At 43.4% G+C, this 12,329-nt stretch overlaps 1 protein-coding gene across 1 annotated transcript in view; it reads left to right on the forward strand.

The window, feature by feature from the left end:
• The window catches only part of PLXNB1 (plexin B1), a 141,381-nt gene that overhangs the window by 26,887 nt on the left and 102,165 nt on the right, over positions 1-12,329 (forward strand). The window contains exon 2 of the mRNA XM_083355930.1: positions 8,842-9,967. Coding sequence (XP_083212056.1) covers positions 8,849-9,967 — 1,119 coding nt within the window. The 5' untranslated portion in view covers positions 8,842-8,848. The remainder of the gene's footprint in view (positions 1-8,841; positions 9,968-12,329) is intronic.

Here is a 12,329-nt window from a genome sequence, read left to right on the forward strand (position 1 = left end):
ATCTAAGAGATTTTTTGATTGTTTTGGGGCAGCGGGGGAAACCTAAGGAATGAAAATAGTTGTTCTGTACCAGCCTACTACCGGCCCTGCAGCAAAAGCAGGGACAACCCCTTTACAAACGGCAAGAGGCTGGAATAAAGCCTGCCAAATTTATTAACATAAAACAGAGCAAGACAAGACACCAACCATGAAACAGGAGCTATGAAACAGGAACTATCCAAGCGGTTGCCTTCAGCAAACCAGCCCTCCCACACATTCCCCTTAAATACAGTTCAGGGCGTGGCCTCTCTCTGCCTCCTTCCGAGGTGCCCCATTGCCTTCCTCTGTTTACTCCTGATTGACTGCCTCCTGCGTCGGGCGTCCTTGAACAGGGCCAGCTGTGGGTCATCTTCATCCACGCTGTCAGGCTCACACAGCTGGGTCTCCGTCGTGACCAGGTGGGAGGGGCCTGGCTGAGGGCTCTGCGGAGCCTCAAGGCCATCATCAGCAAGCTCTTCAACACCCCCCTCCTCCTCCTCTGAGTCGTCGGACCCAACTGCCGAACCCACAGGCTGACCCTGAATCACAACAATAGTTCCTGAAGCATTAACGTAACTATTTGCTTCTTAAAGCTTCAGGAAAATCACCTAGGTACATGTGGAGGGCATCACTCACAAGCCATCTTTTCTCCAAAGGGTTGTTGTTATTGTTCAGTTGCTAAGTCGTGTCGGACCCTCGGCAGTGCCATGGATCATAGCACACCAGGCTCCCTGTCCTCCACTGCCTCCTGGAGTCGATCCAAACTCATGCCCATTGGGTCAATGACACTGTCTAGCTAGCCATCTCCTCCTCTGCCCTTCCTTTTTCTTTTTGCCTTCCGTCTTTCCCAGAGTCTTTTCCAGTGAGTCCTCTCTTCTCATTAGGTGGCCAAAGTATTTAAGCTTCAGCTTCAGTATCTGTCTTTCCAAAAAAGGGTCAGGGTTGATTTCCTTTAGGATTGGCTGATTTGATCCCCACGGTGTACTGTAAACAGGGCCTCCTCAATATCTGGCTATTATGAATGCATCTCCGTCTCTCCTTCCACTTCCCATCACCATGACCTCAGTGCAGAGTAGCTGGGAATTTCACACGAGTGGGGGATCCCCGGTGGCTTTGTAAGGAGAGAAAACTCTAATATACTTGGGAGAATATCCCCTCTGAACAAAAGACCCTCTGTTTGAGTCAACTCATCACGGTGTGCGATGTGACTCAGTGTATGGGAGCTGCAAGGCAGCGTGCCAGCCTGGCTTCAGTGAGCATGAGCGTTTTGTTATCTTGCTTGCTTATCTAAAACAAACCCATGGAGCTGGATTTTAGAGCTTAACAATATGCTACTTGTTAAAATAAATAAATCGGCGCATCCTGTTCCCTTCCTTGATATTTCAGCACAAAGGTGTCTTAAAGGACGAACAGGTGACCTGCGAACTTACAAACATAATTGAGCCCCAAATTTCTGTTGCTAATGTGAGACATTCGTTAAGTGAGGTTTGCCCCATTTTACGAATTTTCCTGCCACAGTTGTTAAGTGAATCACCGCAGTTGACAAGTTAGTAACACCGTTGTTAAGTGAATCTGTCTTCCGCATTGATTTTGCTCGTCAAAAGGTTGCCAAAGGGGATCACATGACTTTGGGACACCATAACAGTCATAAGCATGAGTCAATTGCCAAGCATTTGAATTTTGATCACATGATCGTGGGGATACTACAAAGGTCAGAATTGTGAAAAACGATCATAAGTCACTCTTTTGAGTGCCATTGTAACTTTGAATGGTTACTAAATAAACTGTTGTAAGTCGAGGACTACCTGTATTCTGGCTTATTTTCTGAGAAATACAGGTTTGGCCCATTAAAATATCTGGCTAAGGGAGATTTAAGAATATAATTCAAAGTCTATTTATATCTAGCTGAGTCTGGGTCCAGACTAAGTGTGCATCTCCCATATGTGCTTCCTCTAAAAATGAAGATTGGTTGATAGGTTAATTAAACTACCTTATCCTTCCAACAAGTAGAGTCACTGCAATGCAGAATTAACGTCCTTTAAAAGAACTACAAAATACATCCCACCCCTCTGCTCCAAATAAATAATAAAACGAGGAACATACTGTAGGCAAGACTGGTTCAAATAAATTGTGTTCAGCTTGTGGAATACACGAAGGAAGGTGGAAAACAGAGGAAAATTTTAATCCAATGGCGAAGCACTAACAGAGACTCCCTGGCTCCTAAAATAGGGATACCCAATTTTGATGTAGAACAGGGGTCTTCAAACCTGGCCCTTTTATGACTTGTGGACTTCAACTCCCAGAATTCCTCAGCCAGCATATGTAGAAGGCTCTGAATCTATCCCACACTTTGCGGGATATTAAAAAATGGACAGAAGAAGAACATTCAGGCCAGCCTCACTTAGCAAACACAATTGGGGCTGGCAACTATGTCGGTAAGTGACCTGAACATTAAGTGTAACATCACCATCACATGACTATGATGAGCTCACTTTCCCTGTGGTCATTAAGTGAATCACAGACAGTTACTAAGTCAGACCTCACATGACCGCATGACTAGATTTTACTGCTCTGCCTGTTGGAAGCCGTTTGTAAAACATGCAAATGGTGATTACAAGGACCCACCGGAATACTGCGACAATTATAAATGTGAGGATTGGTGATAAAGTTACTTTTTCAGTATTGTTGTAATGGTCACTAAAAGCAGTGCTTTTTTTGTATAAGAAAAAGGTGCCGGAACTTACACATGTCATACAACCCGCCTTGCCTACCCTACAAGGTTCCCTCCAAAAAAGGTGCCGGAACTCCGTTCTGAGCGTTCTATGAGGAAAAAAGCCCTGACTAAAAGGGACAGTCATTAAGTGTGGTTTTCCTGTACAGCAAGGGGAACATAGAAGTGCATGGAATTTCTATTGGGATATGCCCTTTCACTCAGTACCTGCTCTGTGCTAATATAAAGCTTTTTTCTTTATTATTTTATTTTTGTCAATTACGGTAAGTAATTTTGACATCTGCCTAGAACAGGGGTGTCAAACTCAATTTCATTGAGGGCCGCATCAGCATTGCAGTTGCCCTCAAGGGGCCGGGTGGGCGTGGCCAGGGTGGGTGTGGCCTACTGGGTGGGTGTGGCTAGAGTGGGTGTGGCCTACTGGGTGGGCGTGGCCAGCTCTCCATCGTTGGCATCAAGGGTGCCTATGGGGGCCTGGGCAGGAGTGGGACAGATCTGAGGGTCTCTGGCAGAAGGAGGGTCTCTGGGCCAGGGCCAAGGCAGCGGGGGCCGTTCCCTCACTGTTTCCAGGATGGCTTCGCGGGCCGCATGAAACCACTTCACGGGCCGGATCTGGCCCCCGGGCCTTGTGTTTGACATGTCTGGCCTAGAAGTTCCAAAGCAGTTTTTGTAGAAATATATTATGTGAATTACCCAGTGGTGGTATTCAAATATGTGAACAACCGGTTCTCTCTGTGGATGCCGCTTCCGGAAGTCCACTCTGGGCCTGGGCAACAAAAAATTAGCTACTGGTTCTGCCGAACTGCTGCAAACCAGCTGAATGCCACCACTGGATTTACCCAGTTATTGTATTGTTGCCAGGAATTTCAATGATTGCTGTGTGGACAGAATGGACAGAGGAAAGGATAGTGAAACTAGTTATCTGAGCCCCCAAAGGATTTGAGATTTGATTTTCTCAAAGAACAGCCATTTACACCTCAGGCAAAGCTGTCTTTAAGCATGAAGGAAGTTTGTAAAATTGCCTTTGTTTAGTTGTATTGTGGGGAAGAAGTGGGTACCTCTTGTGTCCTGTATCTCTGCTGCATTTTCCATGATGCAGCATTTAAACTGTTTCACGTTGCAAAACCTGGGCCCAGAATAATTCAATATTAACTTATATCTTAAATTTCATAGATGTTGTACAGGCCCAAGAAGTATTTCAGAATTAAATTCCATAAAAATATTTCATGGCCTTGAGACAAAAGAATAGAATAGAATTCTTTATTGGCCAAGTGTGATTGGACACCCAAGGAATTTGTCTCCGGTGCATAAGTGTACATACAAGCAACAAGTGATAAATCATGATCATAGTCAGAAAATACAATCATCATAAATCATAAGATACAACACTCAGTGATAGTCATAGGATGCTAAATAAGCAATCAACGTAAATCATAATAGGACACTAAAAACAGTCAACGTAAATCATAAGATACAAACAACAAAGTTACAGTCATAAGAAGCTCAGGAAATCGGCAATAGTGAAAGATTGAGAAGGATAATAGTAATACAGCCCTACTAGGTGGTTTGACACCTCAGGGCACAACAGTGTTGTGGGAATTAGCTGTTTAGCAGAGTGATGGGATGGGGGGGCGGAAACTTGTAGTTTCATCTTGAAGAATATGAATGGAACCCCAGGTTGCAATTCTTTTGAAGCAGCAACATCTTCAGCTGCTACAGTTGTGCAGGTCTCTGAAAAGACACGGCTGCTTTAAAAAGCTGAATATACATGCTACATTAATGGTCCCACATGCTCGGAAGCTCTATTTTGGACTCCACAACCCTGTCAAGTAGATCTCAGAAGCTTAGGTATTAATGTTCCCGTTGGAGGTGGGGGGGAGGGTTGCAAATATTCATGAATTTCTTCTGAACTGAAAGCTTTCATTTATTAGCGGACATGTGATTCAGCGAAACGACTTGAAAGAAAGAGGCCTGGCATGGACAGCCTGTTCCACATCAGCCTGTGGAAAGCTGTGTCCAGCCTCTTTTTGATGGAGCTTGTTCTCCTCGCCAAGCTGAGTGTGTGAAAAAGCTAAGTGTGTTGGCTGCACCAGGAGGCATTCCCACTGGGACTTGAGCCTGGACTCTTCTTTCACCGTCCTGGGGACGTTGACCCTTCATGCATTGATGGGCAGTTCCCATAGTGATGGATTAAGAATGGGGAGGGTAGGTGGCATTGTTCCCTTGCGAAAGCCTGAAACTCTTGTCTGCCAGACGCATTTTTTTGCAAAACCTGGAGGGTCGAGAGCCGCAAGTTTCTTTCTTTCTGGGAAGCCTTCTTTTTTGTTCCCGCCCTTCTCTGACAAGCCCCGTCTCTGAGCAAATTGCTTTCTTATTCAGTAGAGTCTTATTATTTCTCTTTTTTATCTTTTGGTCATTAATAGAAACCTGACTTAGTGGATGGGTTTGCACAATTTATTTATTTATTTATTTATTTAGTTACATTTATATACCGCCCTTTCCCTGAGGACTCAGGGCGGTTTACAGGGAATTAAAAAAAATCCACCATACAAAAGTTAAAAAACCAAATTAAAAAGTATTAAATTGACCCTGTACTATTAAAAACCCCAATTAAAATGAATGTCTCCTCAGCCTGGGCCCGAGAGCTCAAAGAGCCAGGTCTTCAGGCCCCAGCGGAATGATCGGAGGTCGGGGGCAGTTCTCAGCTCCACCGGCAGCTGGTTCCAGAGGGCAGGCGCCCCCACTGAGAAGGCCCTATCCCTGGGTGTCACCCGCCGGCAATCTCTCACCGGCGGAACCCTGAACAGACCCTCCCTGTGGGAGCGCACTGGGCGAAGGGCGTTTGATGCAGGTAGTCCTCGAAAGCACGTAAAAATGCAAGTAGAAAAATAGGGACCACTACGGTGGGAAGGTAACAGCGTTCCGTGCGCCTTTGGCGTCTAGTCATGCCGGCCACATGACCACAGAGACGTCCTCGGGCAAGCGCTGGCTCTTCGGCTTCGAAACGGAGATGAGCACCGGCCCCTAGAGTCGGAAACGACTAGCCCGCGTGTGCGGGGGAAACTTTACCTTTACCTTTAGAAACCTGACTTAGTGGATGGGTTTGCACAACATGCAGGTAGTCCTCGACTTAGTGAAAGTTTAAAGTTGCAGTGGCACTGAAAAAAGTCACTTATTACCAGTCCTCACACTGACGACCCCTACAGCATCCCCATGGTCATGTGACCAAAATTCAAGTGCTGTATTTTGCGGGGTGGTTGGAAGGTTCTGGGGCCATGCGATGCCCCTTTTGACCTCCCCAGCTGGCTTTCAACAAGCAAAGTCAATGAGGAAAGCCGGGTTCGCTTAATGACCATGTAACTGCAGTGATTCACTTAACACCTGTGGCAAAACAGGCCATAAAATTGGGTGTGACTGAATGACTTGCTCAACAACGGGAATTCTGCTCCTAACTGTGGTTGTAAGTTGAAGACTTTCTGTACTAAATTAGAGTGAAGTGAGATTAGATAGTTTCTCTAATCAGTGAGCTGTGTGAATCCAAGGATTGTCGTAAGGTATTGTGTGAACTAGGCCATCAGATCAGGATAGGGATTATCAACTTTAAACCCCTTTAAAGTTAAAATGACTGTGTGTGATTCTTTCATGAGCAGAAGGCATGATTTCATTGGGACTAGAGCTGGCCAAGAAATAAGCATACCAGACAATTCTAATAATTTTTTTAAAAATAGTTTTTGTATTCTCAAACTTTGCAGTACTGCAACACACACTAGAAGCCTATGCAGGCAAAGTTGAGGGCAAAGCCCTAAATGAGTTTTGACAACGCTGCTGCTTTGTTTGTGCAAGCCAATTCTTTTAATTGTGTCCCCTCTAAATTGCTTGCAATTCCTAGGATGTGTGTGTGTGTGTGTCGTGACCCACTTTTTGAGAATGCAGTCACGATCCTATATTAGAGCAACTTTTCAGACACAGCTTGTTATATGGACAGAGCATTTTTTCCCTGCTTTATTGCGTTTAATTTATTGTATAAATCCAACCGTTATGTGGTCTCATACAACCATTTTGTGGCTCTCAAGATGTTGGACTTCAATTCCCATCAGCCCTAGCTAGCAGAGGCAAAGTCGAGGGGGAGGGGGAGGGGAACAATAGATGTGGAGCAAGACCACCCTGGTTTCTCTATATTTTCATTGGCTTTGCAAATTTTACTTCAAGACTCCTTGGCTGTAATCAGTAAAGATTAACTGGTGGCTAGTTGGATTTAGATTTTATTGGCTCTTATCCTTCCTGTTTATACGGGAAGTTTAGATATTATTAGTGGAATGTATGTTGCTTTAACGAGAGAAAAAGTATCTTGTGATCAGAGGGAAAATAATAAAAATGAGTTTATGAATTTTATCTACTTACTTATTTATTACATTTTTATCCTGCCTTTATCATTTTATAAGTAACTCAAGGTGGCAAACATATAGAATACTTCTTTCTCCTTCTATTTTCCCCACAACAACAATCCTATAAGGTCGGTTGAGCTGAAAAAAAGTGACACATAAGTTAATTCTGTTTTAATTGGGTTTGTTTTATTGTTTTTATTTGGGGTTTTTTTAATCCTGCCTTTGTTACTTTATAAGTAATGCAAAGAAGTGAACATACATAATACTCCTTCTTCCCTTATTTTCTCTGCAACAACAACCCTGTGAGGTAGGTTGGGCTGAGAAAGAATGATTGGTCCAAAATTACCCAGCTGGCTTTTCTGCCTAGGGCGGAAACTGGAACTCACAATCTCCTGATTTCTAGACCAGCACCTTAACCACTATACTGGGGTAGGCAACCTTGACTCTTTTATGACTTGTGGACTTCAACTCCCAGAATTCCTGAGCCAGCACAGCTAAGCTTGGAAACCTCTCCCTTTCCCCTCAGCTGGCTCAGGAATTCTGGGAGTTGAAGTCCATGAGTCATAAAAGAGCCAAGGTTGCCTACCCCTGCTTATACCAAATGATTCTTTTGCATCATTGTCGTACTCTTTCTAAAATTAGGCTGTGAAATTATGTGATTTTCTTCCAGAGACCACCCATCCTATATTTAGAATAAATAAAATATGCCTACAGGTAGTCTTCCACAATTCAGCCCAAAATTTCCATTGTTAAGTGAGACGTTTTCTAAGTGAGTTTTGCCCCATTCTACCACATTTCCTCTCACAGTTGTTAAGTGAATCATGGCAGATGTTAAGTTAGTGACACGGTTGTTAAGTGAAACTGGCTTCCCTATTGACTCTGCTTGTTAGAAGGTCGCAAAAGGTGATCCTGTGATCCTAGGACACTGCAACGGTTATAAATATGAATCAGTTGCCAAGCGTCTGAATTTTGATCCCCTGACCATGGGGATGCTGCAGCCGTCGTAAGTGTGAAAAATGGTCATAAGTCACTTTTTTTAGTGCTGTTGTAAATTCGAACTGTCACTAAGTGAACTGTTGTAAGTCAAGGACTACTACCTGTACAATACCATACACCCTTTCAAAAGAAAATGTGCAAATATTAATATATGAGTGTGCTTCAGCTTTTGTTCTTAACTTCTCTAACTCCATGCAGGACTAATTACTAGATGCACACATTAGGAGTTGGGAATAGGAGGTAAATCTGTGATTCTGATTTTTTTCAAGAAAAAAAAAAGCTGCATATGGTTTGACAATTACTCTTTCCTATTGATTATTTTGCTCCAATATATGGAGGATGTAGTTAGATTTGAACATTATAATTTGTTTGAATTACTGCTGCAAGATAAGAATTGCACGTGGTATGGTTTTAATCCTCCAGCTTTGAAATAATTGTGCTTTAGGGCCTAGAGTGTAGCAGTGATAATTACATTTATATCTAGTAAATTGTATTGATTACATTTATATTCTTCTTTCCTTTTAAAATGCCCAAAGGAGCTTTATCTCCAAGGAGATGGCAGATAATACATTAAAAACTTACGAATGAGCATAATCTCCTTTGTTTTTGGAAATGCAAAACGGAATATATATAAAAAAATGAATCTCACAGCCTCTTTGTGTTATGAAAATTTCAGAAAAAATAACCTTACCTCTGCCATCTTCTCTCTTGTAGGATAAGTATGATGCCTCTGGGGACATTCCTTCTCCCTGTTCTATGTTTCCTGGGACCAGCAATTCCACAGGAACGACGGTACCCCACCTTTTCACACAATGCCACCAGATTTATTCACTTGATTATGGATCCCGATTCAGGAACTTTGTATCTGGGGGCTACAAACTTCCTTTTCCAGTTGACCCCAAACCTCGTGTTAGAAGAAGCAGTTTCCATGGGCCCGATCTTGGACAGCAAGGATTGTCTTCCTCCTATTTTCAAGCCGGATTGTCCCCAAGCTCTGGAGACCGACAACTACATCAAACTCCTACTGATCAACTCGCTGGAGAAGGAACTCATTGTTTGTGGCAGTGTGTGGCAGGGAATCTGTGAGAAGAGGAGTCTTGGCTTCATTAAACATGTCCTCTTCCAACCCCGGACACCAGGAGACACTCAATATGTGGTAGCCAATGACCCCAATATTTCCACCGTGGGGCTGATCGGTTACTCCAGAGAAAATGTGCCACTGCTCTTTGTTGGCCGAGGATACACCAGTCGGGGTGTGGGAGGCAGCATCCCTCCCATCACAACTCGCAATCTCAGGGCCCACCCTGGAGAGGTGCCGGGGCCCGACTCCCACTCCATCTTCTCCTACGAGGAAACAGCCAAGTTGGCTGTGGGTCGACTCTCCGAATATAGCCACCATTTTATCAAGTCGTTCACTCATGGTTCCAGTGTCTATTTCCTGTTCTACCGGCGTGATCTCAAGTCACAGTCCCGGGAATACAAGACGTACATTTCCCGGATCTGTCTGGACGACGCCCACTATTACTCCTATGTGGAGCTGCCCTTGGTCTGCAGGAGCCAAACGAAGAGCTATAGCCTCTTGCAGGCAGCCTATGTGGCACAGGCAGGGGGAGAAGGACACGTGGGAGATGCACTTTTTGTGACTTTTTCTGCCTGGCAGGCTTCTTTGGGGAAGTTGAGTGAGGAATCTGCACTCTGCGTTTATCCCATGGAGGAGGTAGATCACTTCATAACTCAAACCAGGGACCTTTGTTATACCAAGGATGGGAAAACGGAGGATGGCAGGGAGGTGGCCTACATTGAATATGATGTCAGCTCTAGCTGTGTCCAGCTCTCAGCAGTAAGTGCCCTTTTATTAAATTTCTACACCACCCATCTCGATCTAAGTGACTCTCGGTGGTTTACGACATCACATTTATTGCACATGGATGTAAATCTACACAGGGTGTACCAAAAGTCAGGGCCCACAGGCAATTTGTTATATCAATTACGTTAAAAGTTTGAATGCATTGCCGTTTTCTTCTAAAGACTTACCTATTTGTTTGATGCGTGACATTTGAACAACCTAATATTTTCTCTGATAAAAAAAAATAATAGAACATATTGGCCTTTGGGGATCTCACTTTGCGCATATCCCATGCATGTAATTCACATGGTTTTGAATGGAATTCCCAGGCAATTTGTCCTTCAGGTTTTCCCATAATTCCCAGTCATATTGTTTTTCAAGCTGATGATCCCTCGTGACCTTTAAGAAGTTTGCTGGAGGACATGGTCCAAACGCTATGATGCAATACTAAGGATGATGATGATGATGATGAGACTTTTGTCCTGCTCATTCATTCATTCATTTATTCATTCATTTTTCTTGAATTCAAATTGGCGAACTCACCTAATACTCCTGCCTTCTATTTTCCCCATGACAATTTTCCCCCCATTTTCTTTTAAATCCAGTTAAAAATAAGCAGCTGATAGGATTACTTTGAAGTCATGCATTCATTCATATTCCCCTCCCTCTGTGTCATATCGAAAGTATAGTTTGGTACCAATTTGAAAGGAGGGAGGAAACCACGGCCTTGGTGTGTTAAGCTGACCCGGACTAACATATCTTTATCAACATCATCACAGATTCTGTGCTGTTAACCATTTTACTCTGCACATAGGCTAGATTTTCCCTGCTAGCTCCTCCACCTATTCCTTCCATCATCTTATGCAAGGAAAATGGGCTTTGGCAATTAAAATTAAATTAATTAAAACCATGGTGATGCCTTCCTTTTTGTTATATGCTATCCTCCCTTTCAGAGTCAAGAGGAGCACTGGCCAGCTAGAAGACTTGGAAACAAAATTACTTTTTGATATTGATTGATTGATGGATTATGTGCCGTCAATTCAGTGTCAACTCTTAGAGACCACATACAATAGATAGCAGTCGCAATTGACTTATATTTTATTTATTTATTTATTTTATTATATTTATATACCGCCCTTTCCCGAAGGACTCAGGGCGGTTTACAGGGTGATTAAAACGAAAAATACAAAAGTTAAAAACAATTTAAAAAAATTATATCAATCCCTGAACAAATAAAAACCCCAGTTAAAATTAAAATTAAAATTCTCAGCCTGGGCCAGAGAGCTCGAAGAGCCAGGTCTTCAGGTCCCGGCGGAATGAACGGAGGTCGGGAGCAGTCCCGCTTCATAGTATTTTTCAGCCCTCTCTAAGCGGTTTACAGAGTCAGCATATTGCCTCCAACAATCTGGGTCCCCATTTTACCAACCTCGGAAGGCTGGAAGGCTGAGTCAACCTTGAACCGGTCAGGATCGAATGAATCAAACTCCTGGCAGTGAGCAGAGTTAGCCTGCAATACTGCATTCTAACCACTGCGCCATCACAGCTCTTACAGATATACAGTAGATGGATATTCTATCTTATAGATATAGATATTCTCCAGGATGATCTGTCCGAACTGGTCTTTTAAGCCCTCTTAACAGTGCATCCATTGCCACTGTAACTGAGCTCATCCACTTCGCTGCTGGTTGTCCTCTTCTTCTCTTTCCTTCCACTTCTCCCAGCATTAGAGCTTCTCCAGAGATCTGGGTCTGTGCAGAATGTGTCCAAAATAGGATAATTTGATCGTGGTCATTGGTTCCTTGAGTGAGAACTCTGGTTTGATTACCCTTTGATGGGACAAATTATATTCTCTATTAGTCTGCAGAGGCTCACCAAGTTGTAAGGAAGGCATACACTCCTATGAAACAATCTCTATCCATGTACTTGCCTGGGGACCATAAAATTCCCAGGTCTGGCCAAGACAATATGCCTAGGATTTATAACTACCATTCAGCTGAATTCCCAGAGGGAATTCATCGGGTCCTTTCAGTTGGGGTGACTGAATGGCAGCACGCCAGCCAGCTTAGAATCAGTCTCTTTTCACTGATAGATGCTTTGGGCCTAATTCAGCACACAGTTTGTTTCTGATCTAATTTATGAATGATCTGCTTTGTTGGTCACAGAGTAAGACCAACTAAAGCTGGTACAGAGGTGAATGAATTTTTAAATTTAGGCAGGAAAAACCAAAGGTACAAGTACAGATTAGGCTAGACCTGGCTTAAAAACAATAACTGTGAGAGGGACCTTGGAGTCCTAGTAGACGATCACCTGACTATGAGCCAGCAGCGTGAAGCAGCCGCCAAAAAAGGTAATGCAA

Source organism: Vipera ursinii (assembly GCF_947247035.1).
Source record: "Vipera ursinii genome assembly, chromosome: 2".
NCBI classification, from domain to species: domain Eukaryota; kingdom Metazoa; phylum Chordata; class Lepidosauria; order Squamata; family Viperidae; genus Vipera; species Vipera ursinii.